Source organism: Peromyscus eremicus, chromosome 7 (assembly GCF_949786415.1).
Source record: "Peromyscus eremicus chromosome 7, PerEre_H2_v1, whole genome shotgun sequence".
Taxonomy (NCBI): Eukaryota; Metazoa; Chordata; class Mammalia; order Rodentia; family Cricetidae; genus Peromyscus; species Peromyscus eremicus.
Window position 1 is genome coordinate 22,426,813 of NC_081422.1, and position 25,886 is coordinate 22,452,698.

The following is a 25,886-nucleotide window of genomic DNA, read 5'->3' on the forward strand; positions in this document are numbered from 1 at the left end:
CTTCCCTGCACTGACTCCTGTGAGGGGTGCGTGAGCAGGGGACTCAAGACAAGAGCGGGAAATGTTTGAACACTGAAAGGAAAGGAGACGAGCACACACTCACTGCTTTGGAAATCACTCTATCGTACACAAAGTGGGAAAGCTTGCCAAGCCAGCCTGCCTCGTGCCCACTGCCCCTTCTCCACCCCAGAGAAAACAGTATGCCCAGGCTGTTGCCCCCACCCATCCAAGAGACACAGCTGCCTGGGTGCCCAGCACCTGAGAGGCCCCTGGCTCTGGCTGGCTGGCACCCTCTGGTGGTCATCTCACTCCAGCTCCTACAAGTTGGAAGCACAATGTTCCTCCCAAGTGGGGAAAAGGAAAGGGCACAAGCCCACTGAAGAGGTGTTTATTTTTTAACCGCTAACAGCTCTCCCCCTCCATTAAAACTTCTAGGACAGGCCCAAGAGTCATTCAGAACCCACTCTTGGGTGGGTAGGACTCAGTCCACACATCTAACATTCAGAGAATAGCATCGGCTGCCTATTTTGAAATGGATTTTACTTCCCACAGCCTTCAGGAAACCATCTGATGGGATTAAATCCCACAGCCACCTTGCAGGATATTCCCCCCAACCATTGACACTTGGGATGTTGCTTTGGAAATTGACCCCTTGGCATCAAATGGGTGGCATGGGAGAGGGAGGAAATGGGCACAGGGCATCTATCCGATGAGTGGATTTATGTCTGGGCACTCTACTGCTCATTCATAGAAACTGACAGTGAATGCCAAGGTCAAACCAGCTGCTGAGGCTGCCTTCTTAGCCAAAACCCAGCGCTCCTTTTTAGGAAACTGAAAAGGAAAAACAAAATGGGGATCTTATTATTATTATTTTTGGGCAGATGCTAGCTCAGTTCTTTTCATCTAATATCCTCTCTTAGCTGCATGTGTATTTATTTATAATTATGACCCTGGTGGACTGCAGCCTCCACCTTCGTTGAGAATGAATGTGTGACAGATCAGAACTGGGTCCATGTTCACAACTTGTTCTCCAAACCCAGGCTGTTCCCTGCTCCCTCGCTGGAAAGCCCCACCACAGAGGAGTCAAGCCAGGGGTTTAGGAGCTCCATGGGCAGAGGCTGCTGTGAGGGTGGAGCCCAAGCTGCTGCGCCATCTGGGCTGTTTTAATTTAACTCTATTTAATTTGTTTTCAAAATTAAAAGTCAAATATGATTTTTAACAGTTGTAATCCTCTTCAGCCTTGCCTTATTTTAGTCTCGTTTATTAATTTAACCATCCAACAAATATTTGTCAGATGCCTGCTATGAATAGACATTCTTCTAGGAGCCAGCACACAGCAGTCTTCATGGGGCTGACCCACCAAACCCAGGAGACAGACAATGGCACTCATGTAGCGTTTCAGGTGTGAGGTGCTGTAAGAAGAGCAGAGTTTCTGGGGAAGATGGGGGGGGGGTAGCAGTAGGATGGGCTGAAGTTCCATAAAGCATGGAAAGAAAAGTCTCCCTCATGTGGGGACCTTGAGCAGAACAGCAGCATGCCAGCATGCAGCTGATGCAGACAATCCTGATAAGAGAGAAATGTCCCCAACTGCATGCAGAGTGCTTCTCATGCCTATAGCTCGTGGCTGGGGGAAGAGTAATGTGACTGCCACTGACTGGGCCAGGGAGGGGTGTGGGGTGGCATGGGAAATGTGGTTGGCAAGTCAGAAGGAAAGCCGAGAATCAGTTGGCCTCTGAAACCAGGCTAAAGCTTCTGGTTTCTACTCCAAGTGAAGGCAGGAGCCACTGAGGGAACTGACTCTGCTTCCTGTGCTGAGGACAATGGGCCAAGGCAGGGGAGTGGGGAGGCAGCCCCTGCAATAAACCAGGTACAGGATGATGGTGCATGGGATGAGGGCGCAAGCTCTGGAGCAGAGAAGTGGCCACACTCCGAGCATGCTCCCAAAGGGTTGGGTTGCAATGGAGACAGGAGCCCAGGACAAAGAGCAGGAGAGGTCACGTGAGGGAAAGTGGAGTTCTGCTTCTGACCTCGTCGTCGTGCACATGCAACAGCTAGTGAGGGTCATGTCCGTGTACCCGCAGTGAGGATGGGAACAGACACCGGACACTGGAGAGTATTGGTGTCAAGATCCCACAGGTGTGCCCCCACACAGTGAGTAGACACAAGAAAGGATGAATGAGCAGAGTCTCATGGCGTTTGGATGCTGGTAAAGGAGAGGTACTCTGGAGGGATGGAGATGGGGGTACATGGTACACAGGATCTGGATAAACTAGTCAACTCTGGAGAACTAAGGTCAGCCGACATATGCTGGGGAAGTAGAGAAGAGGGTTGCTACAGAAAGACCTTATCTTAGCCAGGCGGTGGTGGCACACACCTTTAATCCCAGCACTCGGGAGGCAGAGGCAGGCGGATCTCTGTGAGTTCAAAGCCAGCCTGGTCTCCAAAGCGAGTTCCAGGAAAGGTGCAAAGCTACACAGAGAAACCCTGTCTAGAAAAAACAAAAAAAAAAAAAAAAAGAAAGAAAGAAAGAAAGAAAGAAAGAAAGAAAGAAAGAAAGAAAGACCTTATCTTGACAAGTCCAATACATACCTGATCGTGTATGCATAAAACTGTAAGTCAGAAGGATGCTATGTAAGATTCCTTCCTATTCGGATTGCCTGTCACACAGCCCTGCTTAACACAGCTTTGTAGAAGCCCGCTCTTATGTAATGTAAGACAAAGTGACACTGTGACACGGCTCTCTGGCGCTGGCTCTCCTCAAGCAGCCCTGGACTCGTCTGCATCTTAGCTGGATGTGTGATGTCCCCAGACATCACAGAAGGAACTGGCGAGGGTGGGTAAAATTGGGGCACCGTCCGCAACCTGCACTTTAAAAAGCCTCCTCTGACGGGCCAGCAGATGGCTCAGTGGGTAAAGATACTCACCCGCAACCCTGACAATCTGACTTTGTTCCCCGGGACCCACAAGGAGGTTGCCCTCCGACCATTTGTACTGCGTGGCACACACACACCTAATACACACACACACACACACACACACACACACACACACATAAATAATAATAATAATAATAATAATAATAATAATAATAATAATCACATGATTTTATTTTAAAACTTTAAAACAAATAAAGAGCTTTAAAAAAAAAGCTTCCTGTGAGTTGGGCACAGGAAGCAACTCTATAATCTCAGAGTGCTTGGGAAGCTAAGGCAGGAGAACTGAAAGTTCAAGGCCAGCCTGGGCTACATAACATGACCCCACCTAAAAAAGACAGAGAGTGGGAAAGAGAAAAAGACTCAGTTTCTCAGACCCAGTGGGACATGGGCTGTGCCCCCACGACTACCCACAAGTAAGTCAATGGGCTCTACCCACAAGTAAGTCAATGGGCTCTTAGCTCGCTGGCTGCACACCAGGCCTCACATCTTGACTTCAGCACAAACCCTATGCTCTGCCACACCCAGGGAGCCAGCCTGCTAGCCTGTGAACCTCCGTTCACCCTGCTCTTGCCTAACCCTTCTTCACTGGGCTTCTCTATGAACACTGTGCTCATAGATGTATGCGATTGGATTTATTGGATTTTCACTACTATTGAAGGTAACCAGCTTGGAGAAGTACATATTAGATATAATTTATGAAGAAAGACTATCTCCTATAGCTAACTTATATAGTGTGATTTTGGCTTTCTAGAATGTTCTTAGGCCACCAGAATGAGAATGGACTGCTCTTAATGCAATGACACTTCAAGGAAAATTGAAGTCAGGAAAGGTGGTAGGAGGTCAGGGGCATGTGCCATCTACCAGCTGGGTACCATCAGTGTCTGGATCCTTATGGGTCACCTTCTCCTATGGCTTAGAGTGGCACAGACAAGCTGGAGACATCCACAAAGAAGACTGGCTTCAAATCTCTTGATTTATTGCAGTTTAGGGTGGCAAACCCAAACCAAGCCATTGCACTTGATCCCTAGAACAAGAGCCTTCAATCTGGACTGAGCCGACATGACAGAGGACAGGCTGCCCTCCCTCCTCCCTGCTGTCAGGAAGGGGAAAGAGAGTGCTCAAAGAATCAGCTGAGCTGGAGACGAGGCCTGTGCTAGACCTGTGGCCTTGTAGCTAACCCCAAATTCTTCTATGGGGTCTGTGGGGCCGGGGGCAGCTGCCCAGTGCCACTCAGCTGAGCCTTCTGCCACTCCCTTCCAGAGAGCATGGATATGAGGTGACTTCTGCTAAAATCCCCAGCTCCTCACCTGGTGAGGCTGTTCCTCCCTGGGGATACTCCTCCTCACTCAGGACAATAGCAAATGCTCTCTTAGGATGATCAGTACTGAACATGTCTATTTCTCCTAAGCTCAGCTTATCCACTGATTAAATGTCATGGGACAGAATGAAAAGGGAAAGATGTATGTCTCTTCCAGAACCCCAGAACTAGCTGGAGGAAAGTCGGAAAATAAAATCAAGTTGACTCAAGTAAGACAGGCTTCCTCTTTGCTCTACAAACAATGGCAAAGCCACAAAGTCAGGAGCACAAAGCAGCTCTATGGGATGTGGCCATGCCCTGCCAGGAATGTTCAGTAAGCCTACCTGTATCTCGCAGGTTGGCCTGGTGAGGCTTTCACTTCCAGAAGAGGGCAGTACCCACCCAGCTTCAGCACCTTCTTGGAAGGTGCTACAACTACATACTCCATCCTCGGAGACAGCTCTATGGCCTCCCCTGAAAGATCAGGGGAGCAGAAAGGGACCCAACCACAAAACCAGGAGAGAAGCCATCTCATTTTGAGGGTATCCCAGACAACACTACCCCATCTTCTCTTCAGTCCCCTCAGGTTTAGGATTTTGGACTGAGTTGACACTAGTCCTTCGCTCCCGGAGGTTGCTAGTTATGAAGGCTGTCCTGTAGGGGAGGAGGCAAGGAAGCTGCCAGCCACAGCAGGAAGGCTGGGACTGCTGCTCAGTTAATATACTGGTTCCTGCCCAGGTAGGGGGTATCAGTAGACTGTACCACGGAGCCTGCCATTGTCTCCTCGAAAATGATGACCTGTGGGAAACAAGGGCTGGGCTGTGAGGTCTACCCTGTAGACAGATGAGAGCACTATGAGACAGCAGGACTGGAAGGAAGGAAGGATGTAGGAATGAGGGTGGAAGGAGGCAGTGAGGGGTGAGTGCATCCTCCATCACCAAGGAAAGGGGAAGAAGAGGCTGGCTGAAAAACCCACCCTCTCCTACTCCCTGGCCAAGCATTTTAGGGGTAGAGAAGCAACTTGCTAGCAGGGAGAACAGGGATGGGGAGAGAGTTCCAAGGAAAAGGGACGGAGCCTCAAACCATTCCCACCTTGTTGAGTCCTTTGTCCAGCCAGACACCTGGGAGGTAGAGAGTCTCTTGAGGTCCTATGTTCCAGTAGCGTCCAAGGTTTTTATCATTGACGAATACAACCCCCTTCACCCAGCCCTTGAAATAAAACAGGGAAGGTCTTGCTTTACTACAAGAGGCCCAAAGGTAAAGTCACACCAGAAACAGACACAGTGAGATACAGACCATGTTCCTGAGGGACCACAGTGAACCAACATTTGACACCCACATAGGGCAACCCAGCGCACTGCGGTGAGCCTCCCAGTCAGGGTGGTTAACCTCAGACTATCCATAGGAACCCACACACTGACAAGTACCACTTGTCTCTGAGCCCACTCCTCTGCCACAGAGAAGTTGCAGGGTTCCTATCATATGGGGCAACATAGAAAGACAAGGAGGCCTCTGGGCCCACATGTTACAGAGAACTCCATTCAAGCCAACTGGGCTCAGAGACCCAAGAAAATTGGAGAGCGGGAAAGGAAAGGGGTCCTACGAACCTCTAGCTTCAGAAATGTGTCAGAGGGGTAAATGCCAACTGACAAGGCACCCAGGAAGAAAGCAGGAAAGGTGGGTTCTTTGGGAATCAGACTCCACTTGTCCGCGATGAACCTAAGGACAGGATGTAAGCAGGAGAAGGAGGAAAGGACCATCTCACATCTGCTCCCAGACCTGCATCTAATTCCTAAGGCACATCCCTTCCCCCAGCAAGGCTGGAGGCCACACACACCCCCACCAGGTCACAGAATGGCAGCAAGATAGAAAGATGGGCATTTCCCAGTCTGGAAACATGGTCTAGTGCTGTTCCTATCCGTCACCTTAGGTAGGTTGCTTTGGCCTCTGGGTCTGTTAATAACTCTGCAGGATCCTGGCAGGGAGGCCAGGGTACTCCTGGCTCTTGCTATATATTAGCTATGACCTCATATACCAGACTCACAGGGACCCACCTCTGAAAGAACTTCTTTGTCATATCCAGGCTGTAGATTCTGAAGTTTTTCAGAGGATTATTATTCAGATAGAGATTTCCAATTAAACCTGGAGGAAAGGGGCAAAGAAAGATGAGCAAGCCCCAAATCAGGAGACAGGTGGTAGGGCTGCAGCCAAGGCTGTGGAGATGCTCCAGGAAAAATGAAGCAAGGATTTTCCCAAAGCATACGCTGCCTAAGGTATTTTGCTCTTGGACTTAAGCCTCCCTTGAGATGTCAAAAAAGTGGCAATAAACAAGAGCACCGCTTGCCAAGCCCTAGGATTTGTCATAAAGCACAGTGCATCCAAGGACAGTGACAAAGCTAAGGTACCCGTGTGTAACATCTGGCTTCTGGCCTCTTTCAGTGGGCGGTGTGGCTCAGTGGTGACAGAGAGCCTGAACTTGGTGGTATCGTGAGGGTCACCGACTAAGAGGCCTGGTCACTCGGCCAGAAACTCTCCACACAACCTAAGGTTAGACAAATGATAACATCATGACGGTGTCCAGCAGTAAGCAGCTGCATACCTGAACAGTGGCTGCCCAGCACCTTAAGGGTGAAGACAGCTGGTCCTGGAGCAGCCTCCATGACAGGGACAAGCGTGTGAGCACATGTATTTCTGGAGGGAAGGCCTGCGGACTGCAAACACTGAACTGGACAAGAGGGCAGAGTCTACAGATGGTCGGGCACACTCAATCAAGATTCTGGGAAATAAAGACTGACAGTCTGACAGGTCTTTAACTGCAGAACACCGAGGTAAGATGGGTCCAGAGAAGGAAGACTAAGGAAGGCGCTCAGGCCTGTGGAGAAATCCTGGAGAACTGCTGAGGGTCTAGGATGGCGGCCTAGATGGTGCTACTTTGTTATGTGGCACTATAAGGATGCTGACAGATGGTGCTATAGTAACTAACTTGAGGCTCTTCTGCAGAGGAAGCCCCAAGGGCTGAGGCCACATTACTTTCTGGGCATGTGCAGGAGGCTTTCAGCTGACATCCTGACCAGGAAAGAGAGGTGAATGCTCCCTCCACCACAAATGCAGAGGAAGGAAAGAGAAAGGGGATGTCATCAACCTCCTCAGCATAGGAAGATCTTATTTTAACTTAGTTCCCTTCTTAGACTGCTCTGCAAACTACCCACATATAAGCAGACAGGGAAAAGAAAGGGACTACAGTCTAACGATTCAGAAAGCCAGGGGCATGGGCAAGTGTCCTGGAGGGTGCTCCTGGAGGGTCATGGCAACAAACTGCAGCCTGCTCATTGCATGTCTGGCCTCCTCCTGAGCCCAGAGCACTGCCTATGAGTTTTCCTGAGAGAGATGAAGAACGGAATTTCAGTGTGAAGGCCCAAGAAGGCGTGCATTCTATTCTTCCACAGACTCCAGGAGACTCCCTTTTCTTGCTCCTTACCCACAACCCTACAAGCAGAGAGGCCCACCCCCACCAAAGTAGAGTTCGGTATAAAGATTGAGAGGCCAACTCAGGGCTTACGGAGGCTCTTCCAGGGGCACACGAACTATACAGTTAGGAAGCACTAAAGGGAAAGTGGCCAAACCCTCCTGACCCATTAACTAGGACTTATATGCAGGTAAACCAGGCACCATCCCCCTTCAATACACCTCCATGATCCACCTGTCTTGCTGTGGGGTCCACAGTCCACCTCCCTGCAACAGGCCTCCATAAACCACCTCCTGAAAGGGTCCCCAGTGGCCTGTCGATGTAGCCGATGGCAAACAGATAAACAAGCCTGAAGAGTGATGACCTCTTCTCCTGGTCTATCCGAGGACCCACCTTTGCGCTGAGTGTCAATATTATTCCCATAGTTGACTCGCCCACGATTTTCCACCAAGATCCTCAGCATGGTGTAACCCTGTCAGGAACACAGTGGCCAGTTATCGTTGCCTGACAATCCAGCTACACCTGGGGACCCCTGCGTTCCCCGGGCCTTCTCTGTGCTCTGAGAATGGGACCCAGCAGGTCAGAAAGCTAGGTGTGCCCTTCTCTTTCCAGCTTTTAATTATGGAGCCTCCTGGCTTCCTGATCTCCCTCTCTGACTCCTAGCCATCGCCCAGCTCCCTAGGATAACAAACCTGGGTCAAGGGGATAGTAATCTTCGTTGTTTTATAGTCCAAGAATCCTATGGATACTCTGTTCAAAAAGACCTGCCAAAGAGAACAGATGAAAATCATGGTCAGTGGGAGGAAGATAAGAGGGGCCTCTGCTAAACAATAAAACAAGGACCATTGTGGGGCCTTATGAAGGTGCTGGGCAGGTATGGAGGAAGTGAGCATCACAGCTATGAGGGAAGACTATGCAATCTCCAGCGAGTGCCGACAGCCAGTTTTACACACTGGCAACCACTGGCTATGAGGCAGAGAATAAGGTGTGTACTGCCATGCCTCGTCACTACAAAGTCTGGGAGTGCAGAGGAGATGCTCCTACCTGTCCCCTGTCACGCACAAGGCCACTGAGGACGCCAGATGAAAAGATGGTGGTCTCATACAGAACATAACCAAAGGCCTGCCCATTTCCATTGTTTACTGGCAGGTTCTCCATGTTGACAGGAATCTCAGACTTGAATGGCTACATAAGAAGACACAAGAAAGCACAGGAGCCAGGCTGCTCCTAACTCTAAGACTTCACATGAGCAGGGAGAGACAGGACGCAAGGTTTCTCCAGCCTCTTTTTCCTATCCCGCCTTCTTACGAGCTTAAACTTACAGCCCATTAGAGTCACAGAAATAAGGTCAACAGGAAAAGGGAGACTTCACTAGAGTCCTACAATCTACTGGAATCCTTAAGCCACTATCATGACGGCATCACAAAAGAATGAACGACAGCAAGTATCCTCTCTCCTCTCCACAGGGGAAGGATCATCCCTTCCTCCTCTCCTCACTCCATTCATGGCCCAGACCTGCCCCCCCCCGAGGCTAAAGGAGGGGGCACCAAATTCAGGCTCTTCTATTCCTTCCCACTTCCCACTCCAGCACCACTGTACTCTCTTCACTCAGCTCTCTGGTTCCCAGAACCCCATTTGGAAAGTTCCTGGGTCCTGTCGCTTGGTAACTCTCCCTGACGCCCAGCCTGCAGCACTTACTTCATCCATGAGCAGGATAGCATCCCACAGTGAGAGGTAGAAAGATGGCCTCATTGGCTCATAGGTCATCTTAAGAATGAGCTCGGGTGGAGGAGGTGGAGGGATACCTGCAACAGGAACCATGGCCCTCCCTTAAAGACTCCATTGTCACTACCTCCTGCAGCCTCACACCCACAGTCCATTGTCCTCCTTCCATCCGGACACCAATATCAACCACAGGCCCCATTCAGTGCTGGGACTACTCTAGAACATGAGGCGTGGGCCAGGGCAGGGATTCCTCGTGTCTCCCATATGTCATAAAGAGGCTTCAGATGAGTCAAATACAAGAGACACAGCATGATGAAAATAGTCTCTCAAGCGTTCTGTGTCTAGAATGTTTGTTTGGTTTTGGCAGTACTCAGGGTGGAACACAGGGCCTTATGCATGCTGGGCAAGAGTTCTACCACTGAGCTACATTCCTGGTAGTCTAGAACATTCTTGAATATGGATCAGCTGGAGCTGAGGCAGGAGAGCAAGACAGCAGAAACTCTAAGGTCTCGTGGCAAAAGCATGTCCCCAAGTGGATATCTGAATCTGCTGCCTGTTTGTACCTGAGATGGTTCCAAAGAGCTGTCGAAGCTTGCTGTATTTGGCAGTATAATCTCCAGCCTCTGTCAGTATGGCATCATAGTCTGCAAGACACCCAGGGACCTTTCACAGCCTCTCCTGGCCCCAGAACAGTGCAAAGGGACGAAGAAGAAAAAAGAAGAAAGGAGGAGGAAGAACTGGGTTCGGGGAACAGAGTCCTCAAACCAGCAATTATGGAGAAAAATACCTTTACTGTGAATCATTCAGTCAAAATATGGTAGGCACTAAATACTACAAAAGTACCCAGGAGCACAGCATGATCCTAAATTTTTACTGTAAGTGGATACAATGGAGCATCTCCTCTGCTCCTGGTAAACTCAATCAGAAGGAGGCAGGCCAAGATCACACCTTCTCAAGGGTCTGAGAAGGAGGAAGGCTATCTCCATCCCTGTCACTCTAGATTTGCCTCCCTCCCCTGGTCCTCGAAAGAGATCCCTCAACAGAGCAAGCCGTTCACAGGCACCTACTGCCCTAGACATCTCGAGGTAACGGTCAGACAAAGCCTATACCCTCCCTGGACATTATACAGCCAAAGACACGAAAAAAGCTGGAAACTGTCTCTAAAGGACTCTCCATCTCAAAAGCACCAGCCCTACACTGGGAAAAAACAGGGAGAACCAGTGGTGATACTTGCCATAGCTGGTGACATCAGCCTTGTAGTCATTGAAATGCATAGCTCCGTTTATGAAGCCAAAATTTGTGCCTCCGTGGAACATGTACAAGTTGATGGAGGAGCCGGCTTTGGTGATAGCAGACACTGTTTGCAAGACCTCTTCAAGGAGAGCAAGGAGGAGTGATGTTTAGAATGAATCAGAGCATAAGGGAAGCCCCAGTGAGGCCTCTTGGTTCCCTCACATCCCAATCCCTACCATTTCATCACTGGGTCATTCAGCTTTCCCTGGACAATCTGTAGCCAATAGGCTGTTTCTACACTACCAGCTGGCATGTTACCCAGTGGCTGCTCTCCGAAATGCAAAATAGGTGGGACCCCATTACACAATAGTCCTGCCTATATCCCAAAGTCCTCCCTTAACTAGGAAATGAGTCAATGATATGCAAAGAGAGTATTGGACAACAAAATAAAAGATCAATTAATATATATTTATATGATACATACAGTAAATGCAAACTCTATACTGACCTAGTGAACTGGCAAATTTTTAAAAAATCATTTTAATACTCAGTACTGACTGATGAATCTGTAGGAAATGGGTACTTTCATTTAATAATGGCCAGTAGGCTGCTTTATGAAGGGCAATGGTAAATACATATATTAAAACTGCACTGATGTAGCAATTTATTCTTTATTATATGGATATATGTGCCAAGTGTACAAAACTAGATGTTCAAGGATGCTCACTTAAGTAGTGTTCAATTAACCAAACCCAAAACTAAGCAGTAAGGAACTGGGTCACTAAATAGTGGTTTAGTCATCAATACAATGGGGCTCTTCAAATCCTTTAAGACAGTGATGCCCAATTACTCCAAGTATTCCTATGTTCAGCAGTATAGGGTGGTGTGTGTGTGTGTGTGTGTGTGTGTGTGTGTGTGTGTGTGTGTGAAGACATGATCAATCCATCTATAGCTCCATCTGTCTATACACAGATGCAGCTACACTATGAGCTGCCTACACTGTTAAATACATCAAAATGCTTGATCTGGACTCGAGGACTTTATTTCTTCTTTAAACTTCCCTACCTTTCTTAGATATTTGCAAATAGGCATGTTACTTTTCTAATTACAAAAACACAGAAAAGGAATGACAAAAGCCCTACTGATATTTCAAGTCAAGACTCTGAAATACCAAGAGTTGAGTATGAACACAAATTATCTCAGGAACCTAGCATCCTACAACTCCATACACAGGGTCGGGAATGTAAAACATTCTTACTCAGGGTAAACGTACATATTAGATGTAGGCAAAATAAAACACTCACCAGAGGAATCCAAGATATTGTGGGGGCCACCCCATGAGTCAAACCACCCTGTCCAGTACTCCATCACCATCTTCGGTTGAATCCCCTGGGTACCACAAAATGAGAATTAGACAGACTGTCTAATCAAAAGGGAAAGAGGGGCACCCTTCTTGGAAGGAACCCCAGTACCTTTGTCCTCCCTGGACATCCACCCTTTGCCTGAGAGACTTGTAGGTGCACAGCATAGATAAAGATTATTCGCCTCACCACCTGCTGGTATGTGGAAGAGGCTACCAGAGTTGGTGTTTATTGTGCTTTTGAGGATGCATATGATGGGTGCTAGCAAGAAGACACAAGTGTAGGCTCAAACTAAGACTTCATCAGAATTTGCCAACTGCCTTGGATGCCCTTTCCAACACTGGTTGGATTTCATTCTGGCTCAAGACAACATTCACCTATCCTCTACCAGGGAAGAAGAATGTCCTACTCTGAATGAGTACACCCGAGAGTCACATCACAGATGCAGCCACACCAAAATTGCTGCTTCCCCATATCTGGATGTCAGAGGCTTCAGAATGGGTCTTCTTTAAGTTCTGACTTAAACAACAGTTTCTAAAACTAAACCAGAGGACCAGGTCCTGACAGAGCAGCTACTAAGTGCAAGCTGTACTGCTGCAGTCTGGATTCAGACCTTCCCGAAGATACTGAACAAGTCTTAATTGTCACTTCAGAACACTGGAGTGACATCGGCTTCCTCTGTGCATACAGAAATCATCTGGGGACTATGCTCAGCTCCACCGTGTTTGCCAAAGCTGAAAACACTTGGGTAGGTGTGAAAGACTCACTGGCTAAGATTTCATGCTCTGGGCCAGGAAGCGTTCCTCCTTTATTCAGTGACAGCTGATTAAGTATCCTCTCTCAGGACTGGCCTGACATTTGAAACTGCATAAAGCAACAGAGCATGTTTCAGAGAGATGGGGGTATACTTAGTAGCCCACGGCATAGAAGGTAACAATTGTCTCTGGGTAAAAGCCAACATAGCCACAAGATTTTTTTTTTAGCAAGGTGGTAGCTTTGTTTTTCTTTACAAACTATCTACATCCCAAGATAGGCCATACTGTGCACACATTTAAGTCACCCCAAAAGGAGAGCCAGAGTGGAAGTCCTAAATCCCAACAACCTCCAGTGCCAACGGTGGGTTTGTTTGCTTAAGTTCTTCTGTGGTGTAGGGAGGGAGGAATGTCTAGCATGGACCAAGCTATCTCACTGCAGAATGTGGTGCAGCCAACCCCAAACTGACCATCTTCTGGGTGCTTTATCCACTTTCTGTCTGTTCGCTTGACCATGGATAGCTGTAACAGTAACAGTAGCTAGCACCCATGCTCACTAGGAGAATTAGGTGAAATGATGCATAGAAATCTTTGGTATACAGGAAGTACTCAAAAATCTCTAGCATGAGTTATCTCCTCACTGGGCACACACGTGAGGACTAATGAACACCCCAAAGTTAACCAGTGCCGGGGTACAGAGTGTCCGTTCAATGAAGCCCGTGAGACAGAACCACTCATGTAAGTAAGGGCAGATGTCAGGGACTATACAAGAGTCCTTCAGTGGTGCCATTCTGCTGATGGGACAGCCACAGCACTGACATGGCAAGTTTTCCAGGGACCAGCACAGACACTCCTTCCATCACAGTACCATGAGGTACTTTTCAAATAGTACCTTATTCAAGTTAAGTTTCACTCTCGTTAAACCTACTCAACTAAAAGAAACAGAGAGGAGCCAAACAGTGTGTCCCGAGTCCCACAACACAGTGACCAAGTGGATCCTAAGCAGCACCCAGCATCTGCACTTCCCTTGGCAGTCCTCAACTGCAGCTCTGCCTAGCCACTTTGAGACACTAGCTCACGAGTCTCTCTCCCCAGGTAGATTACAGACCCCACAAGGACAGAGGCCCTACAATCAGTCATGAAGTAAGACAGACCTGGCACCTCTACAGACAGAGAGAAGATCCAGGACATACTGGGAGAAAGAAGATGAGAAGAAAGGGTTCCACTTGAACCCAAACGTGTACATGCATTATCCCTCCCCTCTGGGAAGTCTACCAGCGATCAGGCCTGCCCTCCTCCTAAGAGCCTTCCCACCCCTTCTGGCCACCATCAACACCACAGGAATAGTCACACCATACATACATGCTCACCTTACAAGGTACTTCCTACTTGTTATTATTACTTCATATGAGTGTACCTGAGGATACTATCCCTACTCTGAAAGGTCAACAGCTGGAACAAACATCTACTCAGTGGACCACAAGTCTGCCCACACCATTGGCCCAGTATCCCCACAGGCATCTATCCATTGTCCATACATCAGTTTCACACTAGGACCATGGTGGAGATGTAATTGGTGGGGGCAGGTTGGGGCATTCACCCCCTTTGATAACCAGGCTGGCATGTGCTTTCTGTTCTTCACATGGGATAGAGCTTGGCCCCACTCACATCTATCTGTTTAGGAGAGACACACAAACTAGAGACATCAACTAGAATGGGGCTGTGTGTGACCATCAATGGGAAGAACCTGAAACACACCCAGAAACTCTCTCTTTCTCAACTTGGAATCAACCAGGCCTCCTGCCCTATGGATAACAGAAACATTCCCCGTGCCAACGAGGCCCTAAAAGTTAAGGTAGGATACCTTCCATGGTATGGGACAAAGAGGTGTCTTTTCTCTCTCGATCTCCCAAAGCAAGGCTGGGTCTTGCAGAGTCCATAAAAAGCCAAAAGTGTCAAAAGGTGCTTTTCTCAACAGAACACAGCACATTTGGATGGCGTCAGTCTCCACAGCAAAACTTTAGAGCAGGACTTCTAAGCTGCTTCCCTCCCAGCCGGGAAGCAATGTGGCATGAGCCAAGAGGCTGGGAGAGCTAAGAGTCCTCCCCCATCACAGAACTCTGGGCAGAGTGCAGGCATGTGGAATCCTCGCACTCAAGCTAGAAGATCCACAGCACCCCTTGGGCCAGACCTACCTGGATAGATATGAGAACACTGTTTAGTTCCTTCAGCTCCTGTTGTGACTGTAAGTTGATGGTGGCCAGCACTAGGAAGGCAGCAGAGAAAGAAAAACAAAGCACAGTCTTGAAGTCACAAAGACTTTCTGAATTACCCAAATCTTCAATCCACCGGCATAAAAAGAAATAGCTAGCACAGACATTGTTTCCCACCTCCCATTAGAAGTTAGCTCCTGTGATGTCAAAAGACTGGCCTATATTGTTATTTCTGGAAAGTCCACTGCTCGATACAGAGCGGAGCCACACACTCTGCATCTGATTTTGACTGACTGTAATGTCCGCAAGCAGAGGAAAGGCTTCTCTGAACTACTGACATAGGATCCAGAGCCTGAGCTCTACACTGTACTCCGAGGGCAATGGTAAAGCCTTTGTACACCGAGGGTAATGATCTCGATGAAAACTCAGGTCTCATTTCTTGATAAGACTTCAGTCTACTCTATTCCACAACGTGCTTATTTTAAAATTTTAACCAGAATTTTAAACAGCTTTCCATAAGCGAAATGCATGCTCAAGAAAAATGCTACGGCTGGCTGGTGGCCATGACCTTGCCACAGCCACAGCCAGCTGTAGAATTTGACTCCAAGGACCCTTTCCTGACTGTCCACTTGAATGGCCAGTTGCAGATAAATGGGCTTAGGGGTGACTAAGACAGGCTGGCCAGCCCCAGCTACCATCCAGGATATCAGGCCTTGGTAACGAGTGAAGGAGATAAAGCTAAGACTCTGAAGGTACAGACACTTCCCTCACGGTCCACAATCTGTGAGCAGCAGAGCAGGGCTGCAGACTCAGGACCCTTCACACCAAGACATTACGCTGTGATGTCACTGTCCTCTAGTAACCCACAGGGGAAGATCCTCCAACTAGAACCCTCCCTGCCTCAAGTTAACCACGCCTTTTGGGAAGCCTGTTTAACTGTGAAATCTCAAAGTCAGCCCAATGCACAGGGCTAGCTGAACACACACAGCCAGGCCGTGTCATCCTGAGGCTTCGTCACTTCAAGAAAGGAGAGGGACAACGGCTGCCAGGAGTGAGAGCGCAGAAGGGGTGTGAGCACAGAAGGGGTGTGAGCGCAGAAGGGGTGTGAGCGCAGAAGGGGTGTGAGCGCAGAAGGGGTGTGAGCGCAGAAGGGGTGTGAGCACAGAAGGGGTGTGAGCGCAGAAGGGGTGTGAGCGCAGAAGGGGTGTGAGCACACAAGGGGTGTGAGGGCAGAAGGGGTGTGAGGGCAGAAGTAGTGTGAGCGCAGAAGGGGTGTGAGCACACAAGGGGTGTGAGCGCAGAAGGGGTGTGAGTGCAGTAGGGGTGTGAGCGCAGAAGGGGTGTGAGGGCACAAGGGGTGTGAGCGCAGAAGGGGTGGGGTGTGAGCGCAGAAGTGGTGTGAGCGCACAAGGGGTGTGAGCGCAGAAGGGGTGTGAGCGCAGTAGGGGTGTGAGCGCACAAGGGGTGTGAGCGCAGAAGGGGTTGAGTGCACAAGGGGTGTGAGCGCAGAAGGGGTGTGAGTGCAGAAGGGGTGTGAGCACACAAGGAGTGTGAGCACACAAGGGGTGTGAGCACAGAAGGGGTGTGAGCTCACAAGGGGTGTGAGCGCAGAAGGGGTGTCAGCGCGAAGGGGTGTGAGCACACAAGGGGTGTGAGCGCAGAAGGGGTGTTAGCGCAGAAGGGGTGTGAGCGTACAAGGGGTGTGAGCGCACAAGGGGTGTTAGCGCACAAGGGGTGTGAGCGCACAAGGGGTGTGAGCGCACAAGGGGTGTGAGCACACAAGGGGTGTGAGCACACAAGGGGTGTGAGCACACAAAGGGTGTGAGAATACAAGGGGTGTGAGTGCAGAAGGGGTGAGAGCACAGGCCAAGTGCCCCGGAGAGCCTGGGAAAATGACAACCCTGGAGGGACAGCAGGGGCCTGGGAGTGGGCTTTGTCCCTAAGTCCTTCCTCCACTCTGAGCACCACGAGGGGACCCTCTCCATCCACAGGCATCCCCCCACCCCTGGTTCAAGCCCTTTTCCCCACTGTCCATCCCTTCAGGGGGTTCACACACTCTAGAAAACAAGTTTCTGGGCCCCTGAGGGTTTGGAGTGGAAGGAAGGCAGACCGGAGGGGATTCCTGGGCAAGGGCCTCCTAACATTCCTTGCATTTGTTCCTCAAATAGCTGTGCAAGAAGCCAGAGGCTGCTTCCATGGTGGTTTAAAAATGGTGTCACCTGATATTCACAGTCCCCAGGGCACCATTTACCCCCACAGAGAAAGGCTCCCGCTCACTTCTTTTACCCGTCTTAAGAGCTTCATCTCCCCTCAAAAACTGGGCATAATAGTAACAGAAAGTCAGGGCATGCAGAACTAAGGAGAGGAACAAATAAGATGTTTACAACCAAGGGAGGTACAGGATGGGAGCTAAGGAGATCTCTGATACGACATTTGCTAGGAGAGCTGGGGAGTGATAAGGCTGGGGACAAAAGTGAGGATGGGCCCATTACCTCATCACTCAGGAGGGCAGGGCAGAAGGATCATGAGTTTGAGGACAGCCTGAACTACAAAGTCAAAAAAGAGAAGGCGGGGGGTGGAGAGAGAGGGAGATCTGAGATGAAAAGCAGAGCAGATGGATCGTGACTCCACTGGAAGTGCGAACTTAGCACTCACTAGCCACCTGATACACATGCTGCAGAGCAGCACCCCCCACCCAGCACACCTGCAGCCAAGAGGCTCCTCAGCACGGAAGCCGCGCTCGCAAGAAACGGAAGGTGTGTGAGACCAAGGTAACCCCAGCCATCCACAGAAACAGGAGGACAGCTTCAGAACCCTAAGTCAGTAGACACAGAGTCACGTGTGCAGGCTGTATAGACACAGGAAGTCGAGAGTTGAAAGAAAAAGATACAGTTTGAGATGGCTATTTCCGGGTAATGAGCTGAGGAGGAAAGTGTATTTCTTGATAAGTATTCATTTTATTATTTTATTTATAGGCCATGTGAATGAATGCTTTAACTTTTTAAATTAAAAATCATCATTCCAGACAGCAGTAATCTGTGCCCATGGGTTGGAGCCTGCAGGACAGGATGGGTGGGAATGGAGAGAGCGTCTTCCAAAGCCTTTATAGACTGTCTCCTACCCCATGACCCCATCACATGGGCCTTGGTAGCAAACATGAGTAGACAGTGCCACCTTGTGGAACTAACAGGAATCACTACTGATCTTTGTCACAACCAAGGAGAATGTCTTTTCATTCCCTTTGCTTGCTGTAGATAAGAGCCTTTCCTTCTCCATCTACTCAGTGGTCATTCCCAGAGGCAACCGTGCCAGGTACTGTGGAAGGGATATCAAATTAAAAGTCACCATCTACAAACAGGTCAGTCTAGAGAAGGAAATACAAAGGGAACAGAATAGATGTGAGGAGGTGCTAAGGCAGAGAAGCACAGCACAGAGGCCCACAGAAGGAGTCACCATAACTGACAAGAGGGCTCTTCAACCTCTTGAGCATGAACCACTGATGAGCGCATGTTCAAGCACAGGCCATACGAGACAGCCCCAGGCCCATAGAGCTCACTACGGCTGTGAGACAGAGGAGTAAGTTAAGCTGGCTACTCCAAAGGTTATAAGGCAAAATGACAGAGTGGGCTGAGTCTTGTGAAGGGGTGCATGGTCTAACAGGATGCTCAGAAAACAAACTCACTGCAAAGACCCCCTGGGAGGCAAGCCATGCAGATTCCCAAAAGGTGTGCAGAGTCACCGAATCTGGAGGTGTTCTGTGCACTTGAGAAACACAGGGGGAGCCAGGAGGGTAGAACAGAGTGGGCAGGGGTACACACCTAGAGAGCAGCTCAGTCATGCGTGTGGCGACTGTGAGGCATGCTGCCAGGGTGCATTCAGGGTCATGTGCGGGGCTATGGAAGCAGGCAGTGGAGAAGGGCTGTGGGAGGGAAGCGTGGGGAGGGCCATTCAGGGGTTGCTGGGTGGGGAGCCATGCAACTACTCTGAGATGTGCTTCTTCCTCTTTCTACGGCGCAGCTGGAGCTCAAGCAGTATGACAAGATGGTCTGAGCTGTATGCTTGTCTGTTAGAGAGTAGGTAGTCTCGGAGATACGTGTAGTCCTGCCTGGCCTGGAACTCACTCTGTAGCCCGGACTGGCTTCAAACTCATGACCCTCCTGCCTTCGCTTCCCCAGGGCTGGGATTACAGGTGCGTGCCCCAGGCCTGACTCCTAGGCTGCATTCTCAAAGGTGGGCACAAATTGCTGTATTGAGAGGAGCTGGCTGGAGGGACCAGGGAAGTACCAGGGACCAGGTGTGGAGGGAGGCAACAGCTGAGGTGCTGAAACACATCTGAGTTCCAGATATATTTTGAAGAGAAGAGTAAAGATAAAAGGATGCACCAATGGGTCGGACAGGAGAGGGCTGAGAATAACTGCAAGGTTTGATGCAACTGAGGGGAAATGGAGCTGCAATTTCCCGATAAAAGGGAACCTGCCAATGGGGGCAGCCACCTGTAGCACTGTGAGTGCCCTATGTGCTCGGCAGGAACAGTGGCCAGACACAGCTGCCCAGGTACTTGGGTGTTTGGAAGATCTGTGGTAAGGCATTTGCTAAAAAGAAGAGAAGGGGGCCATGGGAGGTACCGTGGACCCTATTCCCCCTGCAGCCCAGCCTGCCCAGCCCTGTGCTATGCACCACAGGCACTGGGGAAACTCCTGCTTTTATCTCGGACCCTGGCCAGGGGACTGTGCAGAAGAGCCAAGCAGGCAGCCTCCTTCAGGTACCTCCATCCACCACTCCCTTTTGCAGGCCATCTTTGTTGTCTGAGGTCAGAAGCATCTCTATAATGCCACGGTCTTCCAAGGCCTGTTTGGGGAATGAAAGGCGAGTTAAACTCTGTCCTCGTCGCTCAGAACTCCTAGGGGTCACTGCTGAAGCTGAGGTAGCCCACAGAACAAGAGAGAAACCTAGCCAAAGTGCTTCTCTGCTTGTTGTCTATGCCCACAATATTCAGCAAAGTTCCAGTAAGTGTTTGGTTTCCAAGTGTGTCGAAGGACCGGGCTGCTGAGCTCTGGCAGGCTTGCAGTTTGGGGACACACACAAGCTTACTCTGAGGCTGGCTCAGTGGGGCTAGATGCCATGCTATCACATGGTAACTGCCTGTGGAGCCCCAGAGGGTCGGGTCACCAGCACCACTATGCTTTCCCCTTCGTCCATATCATGAACAAGAACCCTGTCTCTTCCCCACTCTGAGCCAGCATGAGCTTGGTTAATGGCAGGGCCATGATGGCCCAGCCTATCTCAGTGGCATGCCTATGGTGTACTGTCCATGCTCAGCAGAACCAGAAGCCATCCGTGGAGGGCATCAATGAAACCACTGCTTGGGGAACAGTAGGATTCCTGCCACTCAGAATAACTGCTACCATCAGAACATTAGCACGATGCTAAGCACTTTCACTGTCTCCTTCGCTCTCCATAGCCAACATCTGAACAGCACAAAGTGTCATAGAGGCTGAATGAAGTAGGATCAGTTACACAGGTCATGCAAGAGGTGGGGCTGAACTCTATTCACACAGGCTCCACTCTGGAACTTTGGACTCAAACGGTCCTACAAAGATGATTTAAAAAGACTAAAGTACATTGCAACTGAATTCCTCTAAAAACAGAGGGATAACTTCTAACCCTAATGTGAGATCCCCTGTTCTGTAACGACAGAATGGGCTCCAGCTCTCAGGGATGACAGGAGCTGGAGTATTTAACCCAGGAGGAATATTGGTGAGATGTCTATTAAAGGCCCTGGACCAACCTCCTTCAACTACCCAACTAGCTCTCACTGACACAGAATTCAGTACCCTTAAATTTTACAGGTATTAATTCTTTGATCTTACCCTTTAAAGGCCAATTATTATTTCCTAAGTTCAGCCACTTGCCAAGCACAGAGCTCACACCCTCTCACAGAAGACTTAGGAAATGGCATTCTGGTGTCTATTTTACACATGATGGGAGTAGGACTCAGAAAATTGAGGGGAGTCATGGCCAAGGTCATTCAATGTCAGTGGGATGCACATCTTTCCAACACCGCCAGGAGAAGTTGCATACAGTTCAGGGGAGAATCCTCCCAAGAGCTTCAAGCAGGCAGAGCTCTGGGCACCGGGGAAGCATGGCTGTACAGACAAGATTCCCTAAGGAGCTATTCTCTATTCCTGATGCTCCTCAGAGCTCTCCTCTTCAGCTGCATCACTGGTAAACAACTGCTGGAGATGTCCCAGTGCTCCAGGGAGTCTGAGCGAGGACCACAGCAAGAGAAACTCTCGAGTCTATGCCCAGGACAGGCTTTTTTCTAGGCAACCCAAGAGAGGAAGTTAGATGTGTGCTCCGTCCAGGATGTGGACAAGCACTTACCTTGCCCCTTTCCAACTTGAGGAATACCACCCTTCCTAGACAGCCTATATCCTACTAAGAGCTGTCCTCGAGTAAGAAGGAAGGGGCAAGAAGTCAGACTAGAAATTGGAACACGAGCTCCAGTCTGTAGGAACAAAAGTAATTTCTAGGTAGAAAATTCAACTGGGGGTGATAGCAGTAGGTACACTGCCCAGACCATCTGAGCCAGAGCTATCGACCTCTAGTCAGACAGATCCAGAGAGTCCGTTTCTTCTTTCCTCAGCTCCCACCACGGCCAGCCCTCCAGAGTGCGCTGAGAGAAATGTCAATGACTCCATCAAAGGCACTTATTGACAACTTTCTGTCTACCTAGAACAGTACCAGGCCACCTGATTTCACATAATACAAAACAGGCAGGCTCTCTTTTAGCCCCCACTTTGTAGAAGATAAAAGGAAGCTTGGGAAATTAGGCATTTGTTCAAAGTCTCAGCTACCAAGTGGAAGAAACCAGATTTGAATGTCAGGTCCCTCTTCGCTGTTACCCCCGCCATCCTTCCCTGTCATGCATGTGAGTCGGCAGTTCTGGGCCGCCCCCTCATTCTACAGTCAGAGGCCTGAGCACCATCCTAGAGATCCTTAGGATGAGTGTGGTATGTAGCTGGTCGGGGACTTTTGTTTACATTTCCTCAATAAAATCTATGTACAACCCCAAATCTGGCTATATGCTAGGATGAGGGAGACATCCCGCAAAGCTTCCATCACCTCCACTTAATTAAGGTAATTCCTTTGTTCTTAGCGCCTATGACACTATAGGAGCACTAAAAATATCACATTAAGCTCAATCGATAAAGGGTAAGTAAGTGACAACTGTTGAAATGACCCGTGGAGAAAATGTCAGTGATCAAGAAGGTGGTGTTGGGAGGCATGGTGTATTAATTTCAGCAAAGTATTAGGGCAACACGTCACAGCCTGTAACGTATGTCAGGGGAAGGAATGTAAAGAAATGAATGAAGGGATTCTTACCTTCTTGATGTAAGGCATGTATGCACGGTCTTTGTTGTAGGAACCATACTCATTCTCCACTTGCACAGCAATGATGGGTCCCCCGTACTTATACTGGGGGAGAGAGATAAACAGAAGTTAAGTGGGTTGTGGGCACTATAATATCTAAATTGAAATCCGTCACAAATTACTAGTAGCACATTATGCTGAGAACAAGACTCTCAATGGGCTTTGTGTGTAGTTGAGAATGACATCATCAGACATCAAAGCAAGGAGCACCAGGCCCATGTCCTCCCATTGAAACATCAGTCAACCACAGTCAAAGACCTAAGCAAACAGGTGTCCTGACCGACCACCAGTCAAGAAACCAGTGCATGTGACAGAGAAAATCTGTCATGTCTGTACTCACCCTTGGCTCCAACCCTCCTATGGGTAGCGTAGCCTGGTTAACAGAAAGGATCTCAAATTCCCACTCCCCTCCCCCAGGATGGAAGTACAAAATGAAACTCATTTGCAATATTCTGGTCTGTCTGTCTAGTAGAATGGCTTCTACCTCAGATGACTTGGTTCTCAGACAGGACATGTCAACACAGTTTGGACCCAGGCTGGAGGCTGAAGAAGCAGTGGCAGATGCTGCAGCCTGTCAACACTGTGGAAGACTATAAACGTGTGAGTGACCAGAACAATGGAATTATGGGCCAAAGAATAGGACAAACATCTAAGAAGAAACTGGAGGAAGACCGTTTGGGGCACAGCAGCTTGTAAAGGAAATCAGGGTTTGGGTGGAAGATGGAAGGCATGGATAGGATATATGTCCAGAAAATATAAGCGATTGTATATCTTCATCCTGGACTGATTTTCTAAGTTCAAAACCCCATGGCTTAGTGAAGGTCTTCCCTGACCATCTGCAGAGACAGGGAAAGGTAACTGTGTTTTCCATGCCTAATGTTCAGCCAAAAGCCTTGAGGGGCACACACACAATAAGGATACACGGACGTAAGGGGCACAGTCCACTGTAAGAACACTTTACTAGCATGTGCTGTCCCTGGGTTGGGTCCTCAGAGCCACAAAACAAAACAGGGTAAAGGGCGGGGCTTGAGTTGATGGAAAGGAGAAGGGGATAGGAGAGGATAACAGCAGGGCGTTGGTCAAAGAACATACATACACATATGTGATAAATATTTCATATATGAAACTGTAAAAGAACAAATAACTGGAAAAAAATCTAAAAAGATTTACTAGACAAAATAGACAACAGATGAACTTGAAATGACTATTTGAAATTATCTATCTAAGGGAAAGAAAAGAAAAATAAATGAAAACTGTGAACAGGGCCAAATGAACTTAGGGAACACCATTAATCAGATCTGGTCCATAAAGGGAGTTCAGGACAGCCGGGACTACACAGAGAAACCCTGCCTTGATAAACCAAAAACACACATGACCTTCCATATAGAAAATCACCAATATGAGACACACGATGGTTTATGAACCAACTCATCGAGCTTACATAACACAAAATCAACAAAAACAAAATTAGTTATATTTTCATATACAACCAATGAACAATTGCAAACAGCATCAAAAAGAATAAAATAAGGATAAATTTAACTAAGGAAGTAAAATACTACAAATGGATGCTAAAAGAAAGTAAAGAAGATACCAACAAAGAAATAAATTCTGGGTCCATGGATTGGAAGAACCACTTCTGTTAAGTCAGAGTGGTCCAGACATTTACAGGTATGTGCAATCCCTATCACAACCCCAGAGTTTTTGCTGAAATAGAAAACGACATTCCAAAATCCATCTGAACTCCAAATGGGCACCTAAGAGCCAAACAATGCACAAAGGCAATAAATACAGAGACGTCGCACTTCTGATTTCAGAACTCACTACAAAGCCAGTTATCAAAGCCATGTGATAGTGGCGTGACGGCATTGTCTATGGAAATTATTTTTAATATTTATTGACTTTTACATTTTCTTCATATATTTTAATCATATTCTTTCCCCTCCTCCAACTCCTCCTAGATCTTCCCCACTTCCCTGCCCACCCGACTCCACGTTCTTCTTCTCTCGCTCGATGAGGCCCTCTGCGTGTGTGTGACAGCTGTGTAGCTTGGTCTCTTTGTAAGGCTCCTAGCAGTGAGATCAGGACCTGTCCCTGGTGCTTAGCTGGCTTTTGGGAACCTGGTCCCCATGCTGGATTACCTCACCCAGCCCTGATGCAGGGGGAGGAGCTTGGTCCTACCTCAACTTGATGTGGCATGCTTTGTTCAAGCCCATGGGAGGCCTGCCCCTTTCTGAATGAAGACTGAGGAAGAGTGGATGGAGAAGGGGGTACATGGGAGTGAGAGGGTAGGGGAGAGGGATGGGAGTGAAGAGAGGAGGGAGGGGAAACGGTGGCCAGTATGTAAAATAAATGAAAGAAGATTAACAAAATAAAATAAAATTTAAAAAAAGAAAATCAAAACAAAACAAAGTAAAACAAACAAACAAAAAGACAAAACATCCAGTGCATTTTGTGTTGTTCGACTATTCCTAAGATGGTGCCTGCCCTGGGGTGTGGTTGATATACCCAGTGTCACTCCATTGGAGAAAACTGACTTTCCCTGTCCTGGAAATCCCAAATAGCTTCTCAGTGAGAGGTGAACTCTGTGTCCATTTCCCCTTCTCCGTGCTGGGATTTTGTCTAGCTTGAACTTGTGCAAATCTTGTGCATGCTGCCACAGTTTCTGAGGTCCTATGGACATCAGTCCTTTTGTGTGTGGAGTCATCCACCACCTCTGTCAGATAAAGACATTTTCCCCACTCGGTAGGTGGCCACTTTGGTCAAATGATGGTGTCCTTTGCTATACAGAAGCCTTTTAGCTTCATGAGGACCCATTTATTAAGTGTTGCTCTTATGAGACCCCTATGCTATGGGTCCCATTAAGAAAGTCCTTTCCTGTGCCAATGAGTTGAAGCGAATGCTCTACATTCTCTTCTGTCAGATCCAGGATATTAGGTTTTATATTGAGGTCTCTGATCCATTTGGAGTTGAGTTTTGTTTAGGGTTGTATGGATCTATTTTCATTCTTCTACCTACAGCCACCCAGTTTGACCAGCACCATTGTTGAAGATGCTGTCTTTTCTCCAGTGTGGATTTTCTTTTGCTTCTTTGCCAAAAAGCAGGTATCCATAGGTGTGTAGAATTATGCCTGAACCTTTAACTCTATTCCACTGATCAACATGTCTATTTTAATGCCAACATCATGCTGTTTTTATTAGTATAGCTCTGTAATACAACCTGAAATCTGGGATAGAGATACTTCCAACTTCTTTTATTATTCAGGACTGTTTTAGCTACCCTGGGTTTTTTGTGTTTCTATATGAAGTTTAAGATTTTTTTTCAGTAAAGAATTGTGTCGGAATTTTGTTGGAGACTGCACTGAATCTACAGATTGCTTTTGGTACAATGGCCATTTTTACTATGTTACTACTACCCTACTGATCCGTGAGCACAGATGATTTTTCAGTCTTCAAATATCTTCTCCAAT

The 25,886-nt window shown here is 48.3% G+C and overlaps 1 protein-coding gene across 1 annotated transcript in view; it reads right to left on the reverse strand.

The window, feature by feature from the left end:
- Positions 1-3,370: 3,370 nt before the first annotated feature.
- LOC131914822 (beta-galactosidase-1-like protein 2) overlaps positions 3,371-25,886 on the reverse strand; it is a 43,348-nt gene continuing 20,832 nt past the window's right edge. Inside the window, exons 6-19 of the mRNA XM_059267536.1 lie at positions 22,370-22,462; positions 19,750-19,831; positions 14,966-15,036; positions 11,962-12,046; positions 10,659-10,796; positions 9,988-10,068; positions 9,398-9,504; positions 8,744-8,884; positions 8,392-8,463; positions 8,093-8,171; positions 6,288-6,375; positions 5,841-5,952; positions 5,326-5,442; positions 3,371-5,031 (exon numbers count right to left, since the gene is read on the reverse strand). Coding sequence (XP_059123519.1) covers positions 4,945-5,031; positions 5,326-5,442; positions 5,841-5,952; positions 6,288-6,375; positions 8,093-8,171; positions 8,392-8,463; positions 8,744-8,884; positions 9,398-9,504; positions 9,988-10,068; positions 10,659-10,796; positions 11,962-12,046; positions 14,966-15,036; positions 19,750-19,831; positions 22,370-22,462 — 1,353 coding nt within the window. The 3' untranslated portion in view covers positions 3,371-4,944. The remainder of the gene's footprint in view (positions 5,032-5,325; positions 5,443-5,840; positions 5,953-6,287; positions 6,376-8,092; positions 8,172-8,391; positions 8,464-8,743; positions 8,885-9,397; positions 9,505-9,987; positions 10,069-10,658; positions 10,797-11,961; positions 12,047-14,965; positions 15,037-19,749; positions 19,832-22,369; positions 22,463-25,886) is intronic.